The sequence below is a fragment of the Arachis stenosperma genome, chromosome 3 (assembly GCF_014773155.1).
Source record: "Arachis stenosperma cultivar V10309 chromosome 3, arast.V10309.gnm1.PFL2, whole genome shotgun sequence".
NCBI lineage: Eukaryota > Viridiplantae > Streptophyta > Magnoliopsida > Fabales > Fabaceae > Arachis > Arachis stenosperma.
Window position 1 is genome coordinate 147,755,993 of NC_080379.1, and position 24,874 is coordinate 147,780,866.

The following is a 24,874-nucleotide window of genomic DNA, read 5'->3' on the forward strand; positions in this document are numbered from 1 at the left end:
GAGACTTATTATGTCATTATTAATTATTTAAAATTTGATATTGAAATTTGTTATTTATATTTAATTTTTTTAATTTATAAAATCGCAAATCCAAACCGCTTAAAATTGGATCAGATAAAAAAAAACCATCCAATCTAAACCATAGTGTAAATAAATTAGTGTTCGAATTGAATGAATTTTTTACTTAAAATCAATACAAAAATAGCGCAAACGCCCTATTTACAATTACTTTATATCTGGTTCCATGATAGGCACGTGAATTCAAAATTAAAAAGAGTGTTGAAGAAGTTAACCAAATAAACGATAGATTCAAAAAATTTGAAAATGAAAAACCAAAATAGTAGTGTGTTGAAGAAGTTTGGAGTGGAAAATGAAAAACCAAAATAGATGGCGCCAATTGCACAAACAAAATTCAAAGACAATTAAGCAAAAGCATTACCCACAGAGAATTAAGTTACAGAACATGTTTTCAGTAATATATTTAAATTTAATTTAATAATAGGGTGATTTGTGTTTATAAGTTTATTTAAAATAAATAAAAATTATAGATATTTTCAGAAAACATATTTAAGATAAAATGCAAACACTTATACAACTTTATTGGCGGACATTGTGTGTTGCTTTATTTTAAAATAGTGGACCCCAGAACTCAACCCACGTATCACGCAAAGTGCAAACGCACAGCGAACCTTATTATGAAATAAAAAAGCAGGCTCCTAGCCATTAATTTCCAAGATCCAAAAGGAAACGTTATCGCGGGAAAATTTCAAATTGCGCGTAATTTTGAGAGGGAACCCTTGTCATCACACTATTGCATTTCACACATAAAGACAATTTTACATTACAACCCTAATCTCCATTTCTCAGTGCTATAAATATTGAACCCACTTTGCCCGACTTTGGTGCGCCAAAACTGTTCGAAGAAATTCCCAACTCAGAAAAATACACTCCGAGTCCGAGAAAAATGTATGTGGTGAAGAGGGATGGCCGTCAAGAAGCCGTTCACTTCGATAAGATAACTGCGCGCCTCAAGAAGCTCAGTTATGGGCTCAGCACTGATCACTGCGACCCTGTTCTCGTCGCTCAGAAGGTCTGCGCCGGCGTCTACAAGGGTGTAACCACCAGCCAACTCGATGAACTCGCCGCCGAGACTGCCGCTGCCATGACCGCAAACCACCCTGACTATGCTTCTGTCAGTTCATTTCTTTAGAACTATCGGGTGATGACTTAGGGTTCATGTGTCCCTCAAGTTTTGGTCACTGATTTGTTGAAATTGAACTTGTTTTGGTGCAGTTGGCTGCTAGGATTGCTGTTTCTAATCTGCATAAGAACACGAAGAAGTCGTTCTCTGAGACGTGAGTTTGTGGAAAATGAAATGATGTTCATGTTTGATTGGTTTGTTCTGTTTTTTTTTTTTTGCGTTGACACTGGTCAAATTTTTGGTGGTTTCAGGGTGAAGATCATGTACAATCATGTTAATGATAGGTCTGGTCTGAAGGCTCCACTCATTGCTGATGATGTTTATGAAATTATCATGAAGGTGCCTCTCCTTGTTCTGTGCGTGTCTTGGATTGTCTTTGCTTACACTTGTGCCTCAATTTGACAAATTTTCCTGCCTATTGTGGATTTCTTCTTGAAGATTTGAAAACACTTGTCATAGCTCATGATGTGTGTTGATAGAATTTTTCTTATGATTATGACCATAGTACTGTTTTGAATTTTGCTCACTTTTTATCATTTAATATTTGGTTTTAGAGTGCTGTTCGTTTGGACAGTGAGATAATCTATGATAGGGACTTCGACTATGATTACTTTGGTTTTAAAACCCTGGAGAGGTCCTACCTCTTGAAGGTTCAAGGAAAGGTTGTGGAAAGGCCCCAGCACATGTTGATGAGGGTTGCTGTTGGAATTCACAAGGATGACATAGAATCCGCTGTCAGAACTTACCACATGATGTCTCAAAGATGGTTCACTCATGCTTCCCCAACACTTTTCAATGCTGGAACACCAAGGCCTCAAGTAAGGTTTCCCCTGTCTTTTTGTGAGCCTGTGTTTTGGTTTTTCCCACTTGTGTAAGATTATTTTGGTGCGGTGAATTGATCATTGGAGGCTTGATTTAATTGGCTATGTTTATATGCATGACAGTTGAGTAGTTGCTTCCTCATATGTATGAAAGATGATAGTATAGAGGGGATATATGATACTTTGAAGGAGTGTGCTGTCATCAGCAAATCAGCAGGGGGAATTGGTGTTTCTGTTCACAACATTCGTGCCACTGGCAGCTACATCCGTGGAACGAATGGGACATCCAATGGTATTCTTCCTATGCTACGTGTGTTCAATGATACTGCTCGCTATGTTGATCAAGGGGGAGGCAAGAGGAAAGGTAATAGTTTATCCATGTTCTATAACTTCTATATTTAACTGGTATTTGCAACTTACCTTTTCTTAAGTGTATTTTTGTGTATTGTAGGTGCCTTTGCTGTGTACTTGGAGCCATGGCATTCTGATATATTTGAATTCTTGGACTTAAGGAAAAATCATGGGAAGGTGTGATATGATTTAATTGTCTTGAATGAAATTCTAACAATTCTTTTTCTATTCAAATATTTTAATGATGAATTATGATACTAGTTCTTAATCTATGCTAGGTGATGAATTGTCTTTTGTTGTTACTGTGTTAATAATGTTATCTTTGCAGGAAGAGCATCGTGCGAGAGATCTATTTTATGCACTTTGGGTGCCTGATCTCTTTATGGAAAGAGTTCAGTCTAATGGAGAATGGTCTTTGTTTTGTCCCAATGAGGCACCAGGTTTGGCAGATTGTTGGGGTGAAGAATTTGAGAGGTTGTACAATAAGTATGAAAGAGATGTAAGTTCTTGACATTCTTTTGTCTTTTTTGTTTTGCATGTCTTGGTTTGTTCTTTGCACTGATCCTTGCATCAGATTTTCTAACCATATGCATGTGTACACAGGGGAAAGCAAAGAAGGTTGTTCAGGCACAGAATCTTTGGTTTGAAATTCTTAAGTCCCAGATTGAAACTGGAACCCCTTACATGCTTTTTAAGGTGGTTTACAAATGATCTGATTCAGAATTCTTCTTTAATCTATTTTGTATTTATTTATTATAATTGAAAACTAATGCATTTTCCGTGTCTCAGGACACCTGTAATAGGAAAAGTAACCAGCAAAATCTGGGTACAATCAAGTCATCAAACTTGTGCACTGAGATAATTGAGTATACAAGTCCAACAGAAACGGCTGTGTGTAACCTGGCATCGATTGCACTACCACGATATGTCAGAGAGAAGGTGGGAAATTTCCTGAAGACATATGTCTTAGGCTCTTGTTTATTTGGTTTCATTGTCAATCTGTTCTTTCTGATTCACAAAGGTTTTGTACTTATTATAGGGAGTTCCCATGGAGTCTCAACCTTCTAAGCTTGTTGGCAGTAGAGGCTCAAGAAACAGATATTTTGACTTTGATAAACTTGGAGAGGTGCAGTTTCTTGTTGTGCTTTTGATTACTTGTGTAGTGAATTCTTTTTTTGCTGTAATAATTGAGACTGGAATTATGGTTGTGATTTTGTATCTATAGGTAACTGCATTGGTGACAACAAACCTTAACAAAATAATTGATGTCAATTACTACCCAGTTGATACTGCAAAGAGGTCAAACTTACGGCACAGACCCATTGGTATTGGTGTTCAAGGTCTTGCTGATACATTCATACTGTTGGGCATGGCATTTGATTCACCTGAGGTAAACAGTGGTTCTGGTGCAGCTAATAAACCTTAAATTTAGGCTAGATCTTCAATTTGATTGTCTGCTTGTATGAGTGCAGGCTCAACAGTTAAATAAGGAGATATTTGAGACTATATACTACCATGCTCTAAAGACTTCTTCTGAATTGGCTGCTAAAGAAGGTCCTTATGAAACATATAGTGGCTGTCCTGTAAGCAAGGTATATGAATGAATTGTGATGCATGTTTTCTCTTCCTTTTAATGTTCTTAATGCAAGTCCAGTTATGTAGTTGACTTGACTAGTTGGTTCCTTATATTGCATTGGAACATAGATGTACATATATAATAAACTTAGAATTTTGGCCTAAAGTTTGAAATTTAGGCATCCAATATAGTTGTGTGCTTATGTGATTTTTGTTTTGTGCAGGGAATTCTTCAGCCAGACATGTGGGGTGCAAAGCCCTCAAACCGCTGGGATTGGGATGCACTCCGGCAGATGATATCAGACCGGGGTGTGAGAAATTCACTTCTTGTTGCCCCTATGCCAACTGCTTCTACTAGCCAGATTCTTGGCAATAATGAGTGTTTTGAGCCGTATACTTCTAATATTTACAGTCGCAGGGTTTTAAGGTTGGATTTCCATCCCATGTTGTCCCTTATTATATTATTGTCCTGTGATCCTGTCAAGCTCACCAAGTTTTTTGCTTCAGTGGTGAATTTGTTGTTGTGAACAAGCATCTTCTTCATGACTTGACTGAAATGGGAATGTGGTCTCCTACAATCAAGAATAAGATTATCTACGAGGATGGCTCAGTTCAGAAAATCCCAGAAATTCCCGAGGACTTGAAAGACATATACAAGTATGTTATTTCTGATTTTTCAGACTAACACAGACCGAGTTTTTTTTTTTTGCTAAGTAACTGTTTGAAATGATCAGAACTGTTTGGGAAATTAAGCAAAAGACATTGGTTGATATGGCTGTTGATCGAGGATGTTATATAGATCAGAGTCAAAGCTTGAATATTCACATGGATCAGCCCAACTTTGGGAAGCTGACTTCCTTGCATTTCTATGCATGGTCCAAGGTATCAACTTTTTTTTTTTTAATTTTCAAAATCTCATCTCTCAGAAAATGCATCTCTCAGAAAATGCATCTCTTTCAATGTGGAATTTTCGACCCGAAGTTTTTGCTGATTGATGTTGCTTTCTGGTTTTGGGCTTATAGGGTCTGAAAACTGGGATGTATTATCTTCGATCACGAGCTGCAGCTGATGCTATCAAGTTCACTGTCGACACCACTGCCCTCAAAGTAAAAAAAAGATTCATTGTTCTCAATCTTCCATTCATATGATTTAGTCATTTCAGGTAATAAGTATTTATTTTTGGTTGGGAATGCAGGAAAAACCTAAGGTGGAGGATGATGAGACCAAGATGGCACAGATGGTTTGCTCTTTAACAAACCGAGAAGAGTGCTTGGCTTGTGGAAGCTGAGAAGTAACGCCAAATTGGTGAGGTTTCAAGCGATGTTCTATTTGTACACGTTAAACCATTTGGGATTCAAAGTCTCCCTGTGATAGTTTTAAGCTTTCTAAATGATACTATTTAGAGCTTTTTGTATAGTTTTATTTTTGTCGCGTGTAAACTTCATATGTAATTTTTCTTGTAAAATATATGTTGGTTTATTTGAACTCCAGAGAAACACTCATTTAGTCATTTCTGAGCTTTTAACCCGTGGACGATGGAGCTCCAAATTGCATCACCTTATATACATTACAAAGGGTTAAAGATGTTAAGAAATAGTCTTAGAATTTATCTCAACAACAGCAAAGGTGGTACTTTGCTGGGTTGTTACTTTCAATGAGGAACTGGGTCATGTAATCTTGTCTGCAGTTTTAAGATCATATAAATTGAAATTGTTGACGGACTGCTGCATTTTTTTCCCGTTGACTAATATGATAGCGATCGTTTTGTGGATTTTTTTTTTTAAATTTTGTTGATTAACTTTTCAGAGTTGTTAATTTGCTATAGTGCTATACTAATTTTCTTCCTTTCAAACGCAGATCTGTGGACATAAACTGTGCAAAGGATTTATGCGTTGACGAAATAGGACTTAATAGAATGATGTTAATTCTTAAAGATAGTCTAGTCCAGAAAGTAAAAACAAAGGTTGTGAGGTTCAGAACTTCAGATTGGTTAGTCTAACTAGAATTAAATTGATTAAATTAGTTTAATTGAATATAAAATAAAATTATTAAATATTTAATATAAAATTTTAATATTTAAATTCAATAATTTTATATAAAAATTTGTGTATAAACTAATGTTTAGAAAAGAGATAAAAATTAAAAGACTGACTAAATTAAATTTTTGTATTATATTTGATATAAAGTATATATAATTAAATTAGGTGCGTTCTCTCGTGGTATTAGACTTACGGTAGCTAAGTTGGCTACATCAAATACACATGAGAGAGAGACACGTGAAAGCTAGTTTTAGTGTTGACCGTTCCTTAACTGAGTTAAGATGCAGGAAAATTATTAACACTATGGTAATTGTTTAGTTTTGCTGTGGTTAAGTAATAAACATTAAAAAAGACATTCAAAAAAAATAAAAATAAAAAAAAATTAAAAAAATTATTTTTTGGATTCCATTTGTTGCCACTGCCACACTTGAAAGGCTTCGGTTTGAAACTCGTGGCGGCTCGTTGAGAGTGGAATCGCAGCAAGCAGCGGCCCCAATAGTATAGAACCAACTACACTAGTTCACTTTGCTTATTGACACCCTAAACTGGTCGTCTCTTCCTCCACCGCCGCCACCTAATAACTTTCCGCCGATTTTCTCTTCCATCATTTTTCTGCTCCTTATCCTAACAATGATCTCTCCTCTTGTCCAACTACACTGCCGAATCATGTTCATTTTCGGCCACAATAACAATTCTCATACTTGTATAAAATTAACTAACCTCCTTTAATAAAATTGTCCCAGCAATTTTGTCGTTGAAAATTTTTCGACTACACTTTTAAAATGTTAATCTTTCCTACACAAGTAAAGCCCATATCAAGCAACTCATACCCTCTTTTTTAATATATGATGAATAATTGCTTCTATGGCTGCACAATTTCACACTCTCTTTTCTACACAATTTCACCTGCACCTCCAACACAAAATTTTAAGTTGAGGTAGAGAACCAAAACAACAATTTGCAACATCATGTAATATATTACATCAATTTCTCTATATTTGTGGCTTGTATTCGTGCACCTCAAAACTGCCGCCAACAATGAACAATTGCTTCCACACCACTGGTATCAGGGAAGCAATTTAATCCAACATGCAATTACCCTTTTAGACTTACCTATTTTTTAAAATTCATTATTTATTTCTGCAGTAAAAAATTGTTTATTATTATCCTTGAACTATGCGTAATATAGTTTACTTTATAAGTACATAAATAATGACCTTGTGAAACCTTACAGCTGTGTATCTTTATTAGAAGGTCAATGCCTAACCATCTATAGTCATCGTAAACAAAGCTACCAGTGTCATCGCCAATTAAATTATGTTTTAGTATTTTATTTGATTTAAGATAAAAATAGAGACTTAATAAAATGACTATAATATCCTTATTATAAACTAAAATACTCATTGGAAATCCCACTTCCTTGCCTCCAACTCTGATGTCGTCTTCTTTATCGTGGCTACCCCTCCGATGTTTGCTCTGTCCTCCTTAATCTCCCACTTTGGCGCCTTATCGACCTCTGTCCTGGTGGCATCTTCGTTGACATGACTACCTCAAATCCCTCATTCGACTTTGTTATTTCTATATCGTCATCTTAGGTATAGACAAATTTATTTTTGGATAGGATGAATTGTACATTATAAGCAGTCTATTCATACAAGAACAATAAAAAATTTTGATTTTTAATATCTTTATTATGCATTTATAAAATTTTTTTGCTGATAATTTTTCAAAAAAGTTTATGTTGAATTCTTTCCAAAAATTAATTTAGTAATGGAAAAAAAATTTTGTGTAATGCAAAGATATTAGTGCATGGGGTGTAATTCATGGATGTGGATATGCAGGTATGTAGGTATGTCAAACGCAACATGCTTTTTGTTGAAAACGAAGATAAAAGGGTTTTGTGCATGGCTGTCAAACATGCGTTTGCAGGGAGGCCAACCTGAAGGCGAAACGTGTCGTCCTTGTCTCCTGCATACAGACCGGTGTAGGCTTTGATCCGTTGAAACCCTCCAAACGCATTCCGCATTTTGCAGGTGGTCAAGAACAAACGCAATTTGCGTTTTTTAGGCTCCCAACATCAAGCTTCGTTGCATGTTGGACACGTGTGCTTGGAGAGCCCTTTATATTTGCGTTTGGGAAAGAAGGTTGGACGAAGTTGAGTGTGTAAGAGGTTGAGAAAAAATATTTATATGAAGAAGTTTAAAGTGAGTGAGTTGAAGGAAGAAGAAGAAGAAACTTGGATGAGTGGGATAAAATTAGTAAAAAAAAAATAGTTTATGATTTTATATTATTTTAAAAATATATTATTGAGTTTTTAGATCATTTTCAATGGGTAAGTATATTTTTATATTTTAATTATGAATAAATTTATTTATTTATATTGTTTTTAGACTTATTAATATGTTAGTTTTATTATTGTTAGTATTATTGTTAAAGTTATTATTATTAGTAACAATAATTAGTAGAATGTTATAAGTTTGATTAGTTACCAGAATCATGAACCCTATAACTATGGTTATTATTGTTGTTATTGTTGTTGTTAATATATTTTTTTGTTAATATTAATTATTATTGTCATTAGTATTGTTATTATTACTGTATTATTAAAATATTATTATTCTGGATAACATATTAATAATTTGTTAACATTATTATTTGGAACGTAGTATCTCGCGAATCTATCTCATTTAAAAAGTGGGTTGACTTTGGTTGTCCTTTACTCGCGCGCATCAATGTCCAATTGGTGATAAGTTTTGCTCCTTCATATCTAACCCACGTAGATGGGTCACTAATCGGAACAAACTCACCTCTGTAGACCTTACAAATTTAAGACATCTTGTACACATTGGTGGACGAAATTGTGATCCATGTTCTAACTATTTTGAGATGAAGTCATTCTTATGGCACTGGTTGAATTCACAACTCCGTTCAACTAACCAGCAAGTGTACTGGGTCGTCCAAGTAATAAACCTTACGTGAGTAAGGGTCGATCCCACAGAGATTGTTGGTATGAAGGTCGATCCCACAGAGATTGTTGGTATGAAGCAAGCTATGATCACCTTGTAAATCTCAGTCAGGCAGATTAAATGGGTTTATGGGTTCGAAAATAGAAATAAGAAAATAGAAGATATAAAAGGGATAGAATACTTATGCAGATTCATTGGTGGGAATTTCAGATAAGCGCATGGAGATGCTGTATGGCCCAAGGATGCCTGCTCTCCTATTGCTTCAACTCATCCTTCTTACTCCTTTCATGGCAAGCTGTATGTAGGACATCACCGTTGTCAGTGGCTACATCCCATCCTCTCAGTGAAAATGGTCCTCTGCGGCTGTCACTCGCATGGCTAATCATCTGTCGGTTCTCATCAGGTTGAATAGAATCCATTGATTCTTTTGCGCTTGTCATCACGCCCAGCCTTCAGGAGTTTGAAGCTCGTCACAGTCATTCAATCCCAGAATCCTACTCGGAATACCATAGACAAGGTTTAGACTTTCCAGATTCTCATGAATGCCGCCATCTATCTAACTTATACCACGAAGATTCTGTTGGGGAATCTAAGAGATACACATTCAAGCTCTGTTGCATGTAGAACGGAGGTGGTTGTCAATCACGTGCGTTCATAAGTGAGAATGATAATGAGGGTTATCTAATCATCACATTCATCATGTTCTTGGGTGCGAATGAATATCTTGGAATAAGAATAAGAGAGAATTGAATAAAAGAAAATAGAACTGCATTAATACTTGAGGTACAGCAGAGCTCCACACCCTTAATCTATGGTGTGCAGAAACTCCACCGTTGAAAATACATAAGTAAAAGGTTCAGGCATGGCCGAGAGGCCAGCCCCCAAAACGTGATCACTAGATTCAAAATACAATCCAGGATCCAGGATGAGATTATGATAGTAAAAAGTTCTATTTATAATAAACTAGCTCCTAGGGTTTACATGAGTAAGTAATTGATGCATAAATCCACTTCCGGGGCCCACTTGGTGTATGTTTGGGCTGAGCTTGTTCAATCCACGAGCTGAGGCTTCTCTTGGAGTTGAACTCCAAGTTATGACATGTTTTGGGCGTTCAACTCCAGATCATGACGTTTTTTTGGGCGTTTAACTCCAGCAGCATGTACTTGGCGTTCAACGCCAAGTTACGTCGTCAATTTCCGAATAAAGTATGGACTATTATATATTGCTGGAAAGCCCTGGATGTCTACTTTCCAACGCCGTTGAGAGCGCGCCAATTGGAGTTCTGTAGCTCCAGAAAATCCATTTCGAGTACAGGGAGGTCAGATTCCAACAGCATCAGCAGTCCTTTTGTCAGCCTTTTTCAGAGTTTTGCTCAAATCCCTCAATTTCAGCCAGAATTTACCTGAAATCACAGAAAAACACAAAAACTCATAGTAAAGTCCAGAAATGTGAATTTAACATAAAAACTAATGAAAACATCCCTAAAAGTAGCTTGAACTTACTAAAAACTACTTAAAAACAATGCCAAAAAGCGTATAAATTATCCGCTCATCACAACACCAAACTTAAATTGTTGCTTGTCCCCAAGCAACTGAAAATCAAATTGGATAAAAAGAAGAGAATATACTATAAATTCCAGAATATCAATGAATATTAATTATAATTAGATGAGCGGGACTTGTAGCTTTTTGCTTCTGAACAGTTTTGGCATCTCACTTTTTCCTTTGAAATTCTGAATGATTGGCTTCTCTAGGAACTTAGAATTTCGGATAGTGTTATTGACTTTCCTAGTTAAGCATGTTGATTCTTGAACACAGCTACTTATGAGTCTTGGCCGTGGCCCTAAGCACTTTGTTTTCCAGTATTACCACCGGATACATAAATGCCACAGACACATAACTGGGTGAACCTTTTCAGATTGTGACTTCGCTTTGCTAAAGTCCCCAGTTAGTGGTGTCCAGAGCTCTTAAGCACACTCTTTTGCCTTGGATCACGACTTTAACCACTTAGTCTCAAGCTTTTTTACTTGGACCTTCATGACACAAGCACATGGTTAGGGACAGCTTGATTTAGCCGCTTAGGCCTGGATTTTATTTCCTTAGGCCCTCCTATCCATTGATGCTCAAAGCCTTGGATCCTTTTTACCCTTGCCTTTTGGTTTTAAGGGCTATTGGCTTTTTCTACTGCTCCTTCTTTTTCTATATACTCTTTTTTTTTTTTCAAATGCTTCTTCTTTTTCACTACTTTTTCTTGCTTCAAGAATCAATTTCATGATTTTTCAGATCATCAATAACATTTCTCTTTGTTCATCATTCTTTCAAGAGCCAATAATTTTAACATTCATAAACAACAAGATCAAAGACATATGCACTGTTCAAGCATTCATTCAGAAAACAAAAAGTATTGTCACCACATCAATATAATTAAACTAAATTCAAGAGCTATTTTCGAAATTTATGTACTTCTTGTTCTTTTGAATTAAAACATTTTTCTTTTAAGAAAGGTGAAGGATTAATGGATTTTATTCATAGCTTTAAGGCATGGTTACATACTAATGATCATGAAATAAAGACACGAAACATAGATAAACACAATACTAAAAACCGAAAACAGAAAGAAATAAGAACAAGGAATGAATCCACCTCTAGTGGCGTCTTCTTCTTGAAGGACCAATGATGTTCTTTAGCCCTTCTATGTCCCTTCCTTGCCTTTGTTGCTCCTCCCTCATTGCTCTTTGATCTTCTCTTATTTCTTGGGGAATGATGGAGTGCTCATGATGTTCCACCCTTAATTGTTCCACATTGTGACTCAATCCTTCTAAAGAAGTGTTGAGTTGTTCCCAATAGTTGTTTGGAGGAAAGTGCATCCCTTGAGGCATCTCAGGGATTTCTTGATGATGAGCTTCCTCATGCACCTCTTGAGGACCGTGAGGGGCTTCTCTTGCTTGCTCCATCCTTTTCTTGGTGATGGGCTTGTCTTCTTCAATGGAGACATCTCCTTCTATGATAACTTCAGCTGAGTAACATAGATGGCAAATAAGGTGAGGAAAAGCTAGCCGTGCCATAGGTGAAGGCTTGTCGGCTATTTTGTAGATTTCATTGGAGATGACCTCATGAACTTCTACTTCCTCTCCAATCATGATGCTATGAATCATAATGGCCCGATCCACAGTAACTTCAGATCGGTTGCTAGTAGGAATGATAGAGCGTTGAATGAACTCCAACCATTCTCTAGCCACAGGCTTGAGATCCAGTCTTCTTAGTTGGACTGGCTTGCCTTTGGAGTCTCTCTTCCACTGAGCTCCTTCCACACAAATGTCCATAAGGACTTGGTCCAACCTTTGATCAAAGTTGACCCTTCTAGTGTAGGGGCGTTCATCACCTTGCATCATAGGCAAGTGGAATGCCAACCTTACATTTTCCGGACTGAAATCCAAGTATTTCCCCCTAACCATTGTGAGATAATTCTTTGGACTTGGGTTCATACCTTGGTCATGGTTCCTAGTGATCCATGCATTGGCATAGAACTCTTGAACCATTAAGATTCCGACTTGTTGCATGGGGTTGGTTAAGACTTCCCAACCTCTTCTTTGAACTTCATGTCGATCTCCGGATACTCATTCTTCTTGAGCTTGAAAGGGACCTCAGGGATCACCTTCTTCTTTGCCACAACATCATAGAAGTGGTCTTGATGGCTCTTGGAGATGAATCTTTCCATCTCCCATGACTCGGAGGTGGAAGCTTTTGTCTTCCCTTTTCCTTTTCTAGAGGATACTCCGGCCTTAGGTGCCATTGATGGTAATGGAAAAACAAAAAGCTTATGCTTTTTACCACACCAAACTTAAAATTTTGCTCGTCCTCGAGCAAAAAAAAAAAAGAAAAGAAGAGTAGAAGAAGAAGAAGAAAATATGGTAGAGAGGGAGAGAGGTAGGTTCGGCTATGTGGGAGAAGAAGGGGTTGTGTTGTGTGAAAATGAAGTAGAAGGGAAGGGTATTTATAGGGAGAGGGGGGAAGGTATGTTCGGCCATTTGGGTGGGAATGGGAGGGAAATTGGTTTGAATTTTTGAAGGTAGGTGGGGTTTATGGGGAAGAGTGGATGGATGTGAGTGGTGAATGGGGTAATTGGGAAAAGGAATTGAGGTGATTGGTGAAAGATGTTGGGAAGTGTGACATGGGGAAGAGTGAATTTGGATTAGGAGAGTGTGATTAGGATTAAAAGGTAAGGTGAGAATATGGTAGGTGGGGATCCTGTGGGGTCCACAGATCCTGAGGTGATCCTGTGGGGTCCACAGATCCTGAGGTGTAAAGAAATACCATTCCTTCACCATATAGGCATGTAAAATACCTTCATGCATCATTCTGGCGTTCAAACGCCCATTGGTGCATGTTCTGGGCGTTCAACGCCCATGTAATGCATGTTTCTGGCGTTGAACGCCAGTTTCATGCTTGTTATTGGCGTTCAGCGCCAGTTTGTCTCCTCTAGGCACATTCCTGGCGTTCAGCGCCAGAATGTTGCTTGTTTCTGGCGTTCAGCGCCAGAATGGTGCTCTGTTCTGGCGTTGAACGCCAGCCAGATGCATCTTACTGGCGTTGAACGCCAGCCTGTGCGTCCTCCAGGGTGTGAATTTTTTCTTCTGCTGTTTTTTGATTCTGTTTTTAATTTTTATGATTTTTTCGTGACTCCTCATGATCATGTACCTAATAAAACACAAAATAACAATAAAATAGAATAAAATAAAATTAGATAAATAAAATTGGGTTGCCTCCCAACAAGCGCTTCTTTAATGTCAATAGCTTGACAGTGGCTCTCATGGAGCCATAAGGTGATCAGGTCAATGTTGTATAGTTGTCCACACCAAACTTAGAGTTTGGATATGGGATCATAACACCAAACTTAGAGTTTGGTTGTGGCCTCCCAACACCAAACTTAGAGTTTGACTGTGGGGGCTCTTCTTGACCCTGAACTGAGAGAAGCTCTTCATGCTTACTCTCTTCTGTCACAGAGGGATGGCCATGTGCCTTAAATACAAGGTAGTCCCCATTCAATTGAAGGACTAGTTCTCCTCTGTTGACATCTATCACAGCTCCTGCTGTGGCTAGGAAAGGTCTTCCAAGGATGATGCAATCATCCTCTTCCTTCCTAGTGTCTAAGATTATGAAATCAGCAGGGATGTAAAGGCCTTCAACCTTTACTAACACGTCCTCTACTATTCCATAAGCTTGTCTCAATGACTTGTCTGCCAGTTGTAATGAGAACAAGGCAGGTTGTACCTCAATGATCCCCAGCTTCTCCATTACAGAGAGTGGCATAAGATTTATCCCTGACCCCAGATCACACAAAGCTTTTTCAAAGATCATGGTGCCTATGGTACAGGATATTAAGAACTTGCCAGGATCTTGTTTCTTTTGAGGTAGAATTTTCTGAATCCAAGTATCCAGTTCATTAATGAGCATGGGAGGTTCACTTTCCCAAGTCTGATTACCAAATAACTTGGCATTCAGCTTCATGATAGCTCCTAAATATTGAGCAACTTGCTCTCCAGTTACATCTTCATCCTCTTCAGAGGATGAATAGTCTTCATAGCTCATGAATGGCAGAAGGAGACTCAATGGAATCTCTATGGTCTCTGTATGAGCCTCAGATTCCTTTTGATCCTTAATAGGAAACTCCTTCTTGCTTGAGGAACGTCCCAGGAAGTCTTCCTCACTAGGATTTTCGTCCTCCTCCTCCCTTGTGCATTCGGCCATATTGACTATGTCAATGGCTTTGCACTCTCCTTTTGAATTCTCTTCTGTATTGCTTGGGAGAATACTGGGAGGAGTTTCAATGACTTTCTTACTCAGTTGGCCCACTTGTGCCTCCAGATTTTTGATGGAGGATCTTGTTTCACTCATGAAACTGAAAGTGGCCTTTGACAGATCAGAGACTACATTGGCTAAATTAGAAGTGTTTTGTTCAGAATTCTCTGTCTGTTGCTGATAAGATGATGGATATGGCTTGCTATTGTCCAGCCTATTACGTCCACCATTGTTAAAATCTTGTTGAGGTTTTTGTTGATCCTTCCATGAGAAATTTGGATGATTTCTCCATGATGAGTTATAGGTGTTTCCATAAGGTTCACCCATGTAATTAACCTCTGCCATGGCAGGGTTCTCAGGATCATAAGCTTCTTCAGAAGCTGCCTCTCTAGTACTGTTGGATGCATGTTGCAATCCATTCAGATTTTGAGAGATCATGTTGACCTGTTGAGTCAACACTTTATTCTGAGCCAATATGGCATTCAGAGTATCAATTTCAAGAACTCCTTTCTTCTGAGGTATCCCATTGTTCACGGAATTCCTCTCAGAAGTGTACATGAACTGGTTATTTGCAACCATGTCAATGAGTTCTTGAGCCTCTTCAGGCGTTTTCTTCAGGTGAATAGATCCACCTGCAGAATGATCCAATGACATTTTCAAAAATTCAGAGAGACCATAATAGAATATATCTAATATGGTCCATTCTGAAAACATGTCAGATGGACATCTTTTGGTCAGCTGCTTGTATCTTTCCCAAGCTTCATAGAGGGATTCACCATCTTTTTGTTTGAAGGTTTGAACATCCACTCTCAGCTTGCTCAGCTTTTGAGGAGGAAAGAATTTATCCAAGAAGGCAGTGACCAGCTTATCCCAGGAGTCCAGGCTATCCTTGGGTTGTGAATCCAACCATACTCTAGCTTTGTCTCTTACAGCAAAAGGGAAAAGCATGAGTCTGTAGACTTCAGGATCAACCTCATTCGTCTTTACAGTCTCACAGATCTGCAAGAACTCAGTTAAAAACTGATAAGGATCTTCAGATGGAAGTCCATAAAACTTGCAGTTTTGTTGCATTAATGCAACTAGCTGAGGTTTCAGCTCAAAGTTGTTGGCTCCAATGGCAGGAATGGAGATGCTTCTTCCATCAAACTTGGACGTTGGCTTTGTGAAGTCACCAAGCATTCTCCTTGCATTATTATTATTTTCGGCTGCCATCTCCTTCTCTTGTTCTAATGTTTCTGAAAGGTTACCTTTAGAATAATTTAATTTAGCTTCTCTTAATTTTCTCTTCAGAGTCCTTTCAGGTTCTGGATCAATTTCAACAAGAGTGCCTTTATCCTTGTTCCTGCTCATATGAAAGAGAAGAAGACAAGAAAAGAAGAGGAATCCTCTATGTCACAGTATAGAGATTCCTTTATGTTAGTAGAAGAAGAAAGGGGTAGAAGAATGAAGAAGGGGATTCGGATTTTTAGGTGAAGAAAGGTGAAGAGAAGTGTTAGTAATTAAATAATTAAATAGAAAAAGAAAAGAGAAGGGAACTTTCGAAAATAATTTTGAAAAAGAGGTTAGTAATTTTCGAAAATTAGAGATAAAATGTAATTAAAATTAAAACATGAAACAATTAATTAATTAAAAAGAACTTTTGAAAAAGGGGTGAGATATTTTCGAAAATTAGAGAGGGAAAAGTAGTTAAGTGGTTTTGAAAAAGATAAGAAACAAACAAAAAGTTAGTTAGTTGATTGAAAAAGATTTTGAAATTAAATTTTAAAAAGATAATAAGAAAAGGAATTAGATAAGATATTTTGAAATCAAATTTTGAAAAAGATAAAATTTTTGAAAAAGATAAAATAAAAGATAACAAGATTTAATTCAAAAATTTTTGAAATTATTTACTTCACTAACAAGAAACTACAAGATAAGATTCTAGAACTTAAAGATTGAACATTTCTTAACAAGAAAGTAACAAACTTCAAATTTTTGAACCAATCACATTAATTATTAGTGAATTTTCGAAAATATGATGTAAAGATAAGGAAGAGATTTTGAAAATAATTTGAAAAATGTTTTTGAAATTTTCAAAAAATAGAAAAAAAATGAAAAAGATATGATTTTTGAAAAAGATTTTGAAAAGATAAGATTTTCAAAATTGAAATTTTGACTTGACTTGTAAGAAACAACTAATTTTGAAAATTTTTGACCAAGTCAACCCAAAATTTCGAAAATTTGGAGGGAAATAAGGAAAAGATATTTTTTTTTGATTTTTGAATTTTTAATTATGAGAGAGAAAAACAACAAAAATACTCAATGCATGAAATTTTTAAATCAAAACAATGAATGCATGCAAGAATGCTATGAATGTCAAGATGAACACCAAGAACACTTTGAAGATCATGATGAACATCAAGAACATATTTTTGAAAAATTTTTGATGCAAAGAAAACATGCAAGACACCAAACTTAGAAATCTTTAATGCATGAAAAATATGAATGCAAAGATGCACATGAAAAACAAGAAAAGACACAAAACAAGAAATCATCAAGATCAAACAAGAGGACTTATCAAGAACAACTTGAAGATCATGAAGAACACTATGAATGCATGGGATTTTCGAAAAATGCAAGAAAAATTTTTAAAGCATGCAATTGACACCAAACTTAAAAATTGACTCAAGACTCAAACAAGAAACACAAAATAAATTTTTTTATTTTTTTATGAATTTTTTTTTTGGATTTTTATTAATTTTTTTTCGAAAATAAAGTTTAGAAAAATGAGAAATAAAAGAAAAATTTTGAAAAAGATTTTTGAAAAGAAAATTACCTAATCTGAGCAACAAGATGAACCGTCAGTTGTCCATACTCGAACAATCCCCGGCAACGGCGCCAAAAACTTGGTGGACGAAATTGTGATCCATGTTCTAACTATTTTGAGATGAAGTCATTCTTATGGCACTGGTTGAATTCACAACTCCGTTCAACTAACCAGCAAGTGTACTGGGTCGTCCAAGTAATAAACCTTACGTGAGTAAGGGTCGATCCCACAGAGATTGTTGGTATGAAGCAAGCTATGGTCACCTTGTAAATCTCAGTCAGGCAGATTAAATGGGTTTATGGGTTCGAAAATAGAAATAAGAAAATAGAAGATATAAAAGGGATAGAATACTTATGCAGATTCATTGGTGGGAATTTCAGATAAGCGCATGGAGATGCTGTATGGCCCAAGGACGCCTGCTCTCCTATTGCTTCAACTCAATCCTTCTTACTCCTTTCCATGGCAAGCTGTATGTAGGGCATCACCGTTGTCAGTGGCTACATCCCATCCTCTCAATGAAAATGGTCCTCTGCGGCTGTCACTCGCATGGCTAATCATCTGTCGGTTCTCAATCAGGTTGGAATAGAATCCATTGATTCTTTTGCGCTTGTCATCACGCCCAGCCTTCAGGAGTTTGAAGCTCGTCACAGTCATTCAATCCCAGAATCCTACTCGGAATACCATAGACAAGGTTTAGACTTTCCAGATTCTCATGAATGCCGCCATCTATCTAACTTATACCACGAAGATTCTGTTGGGGAATCTAAGAGATACACATTCAAGCTCTGTTGCATGTAGAACGGAGGTGGTTGTCAATCACGTGCGTTCATAAGTGAGAATGATAATGAGGGTTATCTAATCATCACATTCATCATGTTCTTGGGTGCGAATGAATATCTTGGAATAAGAATAAGAGAAAATTGAATAAAAGAAAATAGAACTGCATTAATACTTGAGGTACAGCAGAGCTCCACACCCTTAATCTATGGTGTGCAGAAACTCCACCGTTGAAAATACATAAGTAAAAGGTTCAGGCATGGCCGAGAGGCCAGCCCCCAAATCGTGATCACTAGATTCAAAATACAATCCAGGATCCAGGATGAGATTATGATAGTAAAAAGTTCTATTTATAATAAACTAGCTCCTAGGGTTTACATGAGTAAGTAATTGATGCATAAATCCACTTCCGGGGCCCACTTGGTGTATGTTTGGGCTGAGCTTGTTCGATCCACGAGCTGAGGCTTCTCTTGGAGTTGAACTCCGAGTTATGACGTGTTTTGGGCGTTCAACTCCAGATCATGACGTTTTTCTGGCGTTTAACTCCAGACAGCAGCATGTACTTGGCGTTCAATGCCAAGTTACGTCGTCAATTTCCGAATAAAGTATGAACTATTATATATTGCTGGAAAGCCCTGGATGTCTACTTTCCAACGCCGTTGAGAGCGCGCCAATTGGAGTTCTGTAGCTCCAGAAAATCCATTTCGAGTGCAGGAAGGTCAGATTCCAACAGCATCAGCAGTCCTTTTGTCAGCCTTTTTCAGAGTTTTGCTCAAATCCCTCAATTTCAGCCAGAATTTACCTGAAATCACAGAAAAACACACAAACTCATAGTAAAGTCCAGAAATGTGAATTTAACATAAAAACTAATGAAAACATCCCTAAAAGTAGCTTGAACTTACTAAAAACTACTTAAAAACAATGCCAAAAAGCGTATAAATTATCCGCTCATCACACATCCTGTACATATACTTGCCAATCAAGACGTTGGTTAGCGCAACATGCAAGAACGTGGCGACATGAAAATGGCCACAATTACAGTATCGTTGCGCAAGGTTAATAGTATATATAGAACCATCTCACATTTCACGAATCTCAAACATCTCATTGCGCCTGTCGAATGATGCGTGATCATCTTCCTATCTTTTCCTCGTGAATTTGCATTTAATTTGTTGAGTTTAATCAAGAATTAATTATCTTTTAGCCACTAAGGATGCTACTTTGAGTCTTGTGCAATTCTGTTTATTTTAGGTAGCATTTGGCTGGATTTGATGGAGTTTCTGCAGAAGAAGAGAAGAAGGCAAATTATGTTGTCAACTCTGACCTCTCTGCACTCAAATCTAAATAACTCGAGCTACAGAGGTCCAATGGACGTGATCTTAGTGGCGTTGGAAAGCTAACTTCCAGAGCTTTCCAACGATATATAATAGTCTACACTTCTCTCCCACTAATTTGGCCAAGGCTCAAGGAGATGACCAACGAAGAGCGACGCGTGCGCAAACCTGACGCGTGCGTATGATTTGGAGAGTTGCACAGCGATGCATGCACGTACCTGATGCGTATGTGTGACACGCAAAGAAGACCATCGACGCGTACGCGTGACTGACGCGTACGTGTGACATGTGCCACGTGCAGAAAACGCTGATTGCTATAATTAATTCTGATTTAAATTTAAACTTTTATTTTTAAAATAGGAAAAGATATTATTTAGTTTTAGAAATTAGATTTTAAATTAATTAGGATTAGATATAAAAGAGAAAAAAATTCTCTTCTAGGATCAGATTCTACTTTTCATTCCACCTCAGCCCAATTTACAGTTGACCTGAATCCTAGTTAAGGTTAAGAGCTCTGTCTATTTGTATGGATTGATTCTATTATTTTTTTATTTTAATTCATGTACTGATTTATAATTTAAGAATTGTTTTCGTTCTTTATCTTATGAATTTGGGTGGAACGGAAGTATGACCCTCTTTCTAATTGAATTCTTGTATAACTTGGAAAATCTCTTTACTTGAACAACAACTTGAAAACAATTTCTCCTAAATTCTAATTATCTTTTAACAGGATACATGACATATAATCCTCTTATATTTGGGTAATTAGGATTTTTGTGGCATAATAACTAGAATTAAACTTCACCTCCTAATTGAAATTAATTGACCAAGGCATTGGCAATTGATGAGAATTAGAGGAGACTAGAAAGGTCTAAGGAATTAGGGTCTAGTCACATATAGTTTGCCATGAATTAAATCATGCATGATTAAAATAAATTAATAAAGAAAAGTCAGTCCGAAAAATAGATAACTCTGAAGCCTTAACTGCCTTCTTCATATTGTTTTTCCAACTTATTTATTGCCTGTCTTTTGATATTCTGAATTTACTGTTAATGCTTTTGAACACCAAAACACTCTTTTCCACTTGTCTAACTAAGTAAATTAATCAACCATTTTTGCTTAGTCCATCAATCCTCGTGGGATCGACCCTCACTCACCTGAGGTATTACTTGGTACGACTCGGTGCACTTGCTGGTTAGTTTGTGGTTGTAAATTTCGCACCAAGTTTTTGGCGCCGTTGCCGGGGATTGATAGTGATTGACAACTATTAGTTGTTTGATTGCTTAGATTAGGCATTTTAGTTTTAATTTTATTTAAATTTTGCTTTAGTATTTTTGAAAAAAGTAAAATAAATAAATAAATGGTACTAATATTTTTCTTAATTTCTGAAATTAAGTTTGGTGTTCTCTAGTTAGTCTTATTTTAATTTTTCTTATTTAATTTGCCTAATAATTTCAAAAATTTTTAGTCTTAAATTTAATAGTAATTTTCAAATTTTAGTGTTTGCTTTATTCAATACTTTTATCTCTTTACACAGGTTACCTCACTGGGAATTCTCTTCACTCTGACATAGAGAGTTCCATCTTTTTTTATTTTCTGTCTGTTTATGTGCAAAAACAGAGACAAGGAATATCTCTTAGACTTTGATCCTGAATCTGAAAGAACTTTCAGGCGGCGTTTGCAACAAGCAAAACTTTACCAGGCTGCAGAATTCACTATGGATCCTAACGATGCTGCTAATGCCAATGTGGCAAATCTGAATGGGAATGAGCAACAAAGGAGAGTACTTGGTTCTTACTCTGCTTCTACTGCAGATCTTTATGAAAAAAGCATTGTGGTGCCTCCTATAGCTGCGAACAACTTTGAGTTGAAGCCACAATTGGTCACCATGGTGCATCAAAACTGCCAGTATCACGGTCTTCCCCATGAAGACCCAAATCAATTTATTTCTAATTTTCTGCAGATTTGTGATACTGTGAAGACAAATGGGGTGAACCCAGAGGTGTACAAACTCATGCTCTTCCCGTTTGCTCTGAGGGATGGAGTAAAGCTATGACTAGATTCCCAACCCAAGGAGAGTTTGGATACTTGGGACAAGGTTGTTACTGAGTTTCTTACTAAATTTTTTCCCACCAAAGAAGCTAACTAAGCTTAGCGTGGAGGTTCAGACCTTTAGGCAGAAGGATGGTGAAACTCTTTATGAAGCTTGTGAGAGATACAAGCTACTGACTAGGCAATGTCCTCTAGACATGTTCTCCAAATGGACCCAACTAGATATCTTTTATGAAGGTTCGGGTGAAATGTTCAAGATGTGTTTAGATAATTCTGCAGATGGTTCATTGCACAAGAAGAAGACACTGGAGGAGACTATTGAGCTTATTGAATTGGTTGCTAACAACCAATATTTATACTCATCCAACAGGAATCCTATGAACTCTGAGGCTCCTCAGAAGAAGGGTGTTATGGAAGTAGAAGCTCTTAATGCTATTCTTTCTCAGAACAAGTTTATGTCTCAGCAAATAAGTCTACTTACTCAACAGATGGGTGGCATGCAAGTCTCAGCTATCAACACCCAAAGTCCACCTCAAGAGGTCTCTTATGACATGACAGGTAATTTTGTACAAAATGAGAATTATGATTATGATCAATCTTTTTCTGAACAGGTAAATTACATGGGGAGTGATCCTAGAAACCCCAATAATGATCCATACTCTAAGACATACAATCTTGGGTGGATGGACCAACCTCAGAGATCTCAGAATTTCAACAATAATTCTCAGGACGGTTTCCAATAGAATAATCATAATAACTACCAATTTCAGTCTCATCAACAACAACTACCTCAGTAGGCAAATTCTCAATCCCAACAAGATTCTAATTGGGAGATGATGAGAAGTTTTATGCAGGAAACCAGAGCCTCCATTAGAAACTTAGAGGTGCAAATGGACCAACTGAGCAAGCAAATACCTGAGAGGTCTGCAAATACAATTCAAAACTTGGAGATTTAGATGGGTCAATTAGCCATAAAAGTTAATAAAATTGATAAGAGGACCATCAATAGCCTTCATGGTAACACAATTCCAAATCCAAGAGAGGAATGCAAGGCTATCACCTTGATAAATGGACAAGTGGCAAGTATGGAAGTACAAGTTAATGAGGAGCCAGTTGAAAAAGAAGCTCCAGAGGAGAAGAAGGAAGAAGTAGAGCACGTCCCTCCAAAGCGTGTGGACAACCCATTCCCAGACTCTCTTGACACTTATCCTACATTGCCAAAGACTCCTGAGTACAATCCTAAAATGCCATATCCTCAGAGACTTCAAAAGGAGACCAATGACAAGCAGTTTTCAAAGTTTTTGGAAGTCTTCAGAGAGTTGCAAATCAAAATTTCTTTTGTTGAGGTTTTAGAGCACATGCCTCTCTATGTCAAATTCATGAAGGAATTGTTGTCAAAGAAAAAGCCTTTAAAAGGAGATGAGACAGTGGTCCCGACTAAGGAATCTAATGCCATAATTCAGAATAACTTGCTAAGGAAGATGCCAGATCTAGGGAGCTTTCAAATTTCATGCACCATTGGGAGCACAACCTTTGAGAAAGCGTTATGTGATCTGGGAGCAAGCATTAATTTAATGCCCTTGTCTGTGATGAAGAAGCTGCAAATCCAAGAGGCACAACCCACAAGGATAGCATTACAGATGATAGACAATTCTATGAAGCCTGCATACAGATTAATGGAGAATATCTTAGTCAAAGTGGGTAAGTTCTTCCTCCCAACAGATTTTGTGATTCTTGACATAGGGGAGGATGAAAATGCCTCTATAATTCTAGGAAGACCATTCCTAGCCACTAGAAGAGCTCTAATTGATGTAGAAGTGGGTGAATTAGTGCTTCGAGTGCATGATGAGCAACTAGTCTTTCATGTCTTCAAAGATATACATTCAGTAGGTGAAGAAGAGAGGTGCATGCAGACTGAGCTTATTGATCCAAACCTTCAAGAACCCCCTGATGACGGATAGCAGAATCTGCAGCTCAAACCTCCCTTGGTGACAATCAATAAAATCCCCCCCGATATCAAACCTAAGTTTGGTGTCGGGAATGTATCATCCACCAAGGAGGAGGTTCCCAAAAAGAATAAAGTACACAGAGGATGGAGAAACAAAAAGATCCCCACTGAAGGTTTCTCCACAGGAATGAAAGTGGTGTTGACTTGCAATCCAGTGTGAATTTATACAATAAACAGAATCCTCTCTCTGGAGCATATTGAACTACTCTATGGAGACACAGGAAAGAAGTTCAAAGTAAGGGGTGAAGAGCTGAGCCCCTATGATCCTCCTCCTTAGAAGAGTTGACCATCAAGCTAGTGACGGTAAAGAAGCGCTTGTCGGGAGGCAACCCGATAATTTCGTATCCTTAGTTATTTTTCGTAGTAGTGGTTTTTCTTATTTATTTATTTTTATTGAGTTTTTACTATTTTTCCTTCGTTTTACGTGTGTTCTGATCATGCAGCTATTTTAGAACAGGAACCAAACACTTCAAAAAAAGGGGATGTTCGACGCGCAAGCATCCCTGACGCGTGCGCGTCGCTTGCGCATTTGCCAGACCACGCGTAAGCGTCCCTAACGCATACGCGTGACCCTGGAAATCAGCGTAAATAGGTGTTTGGCCAGAGAGTTGTGATGGCGTGCGCGTCATTTTCAATTTGTCCCCATCCACGCGTGCGCGTACCTGATGCGCACGTGTCGTCTGTCTATCTAGTCCTCATGCGCATGAACTTGAGAGTTGTGCGTGCGTGGGGCTGCCTTCGCGCGATCCGCACAAACTGAGAGCACGCATACACGTCCCAGACGCTTACGCGTCGCTTGAACTTTATGCGACCCACGCGTACATGTGCTGTATGCGTACGCATCGATCGCGCCACATCACTTACCCAGTGTGCCGCCCTGTTTCATTCTCTCTCCCTCCCAAATCCTAATTCCCTCTCGTTCTTTTATCCTTTTATTCTTCTTTTCTCATACTAATTGTTTTTTTTCGTGTGTCTTTTTATGTCCCTCTCTATTTTCAATTCTTCTTTGCTTGAGAACAAGCAAACCTTTAAGTTTGGTGTTGACGCTTCGCTTATGGCTTTTCTGTTTAGCACCAAAGGGAGATGAATGTTCTTCATAGAGGAATGAGATGGCCACCAGCATAACTGAGGTGGTTGAGTTTCTTT

General features: G+C 37.5%; 1 protein-coding gene across 1 annotated transcript; it reads left to right on the forward strand.

The window, feature by feature from the left end:
- Positions 1-726: 726 nt before the first annotated feature.
- Positions 727-5,692, forward strand: LOC130970233 (ribonucleoside-diphosphate reductase large subunit). Its single transcript, XM_057896244.1, has 17 exons — positions 727-1,192; positions 1,294-1,355; positions 1,453-1,540; positions 1,756-2,019; positions 2,146-2,386; positions 2,474-2,550; positions 2,702-2,872; positions 2,977-3,069; positions 3,163-3,312; positions 3,413-3,499; positions 3,599-3,763; positions 3,846-3,965; positions 4,173-4,375; positions 4,456-4,605; positions 4,683-4,830; positions 4,971-5,054; positions 5,144-5,692. The coding sequence occupies exons 1-17, from the start codon at positions 965-967 to the stop codon at positions 5,234-5,236; spliced, it is 2,424 nt and encodes an 807-aa protein (XP_057752227.1). The 5' UTR covers positions 727-964; the 3' UTR covers positions 5,237-5,692.
- Positions 5,693-24,874: the final 19,182 nt, after the last annotated feature.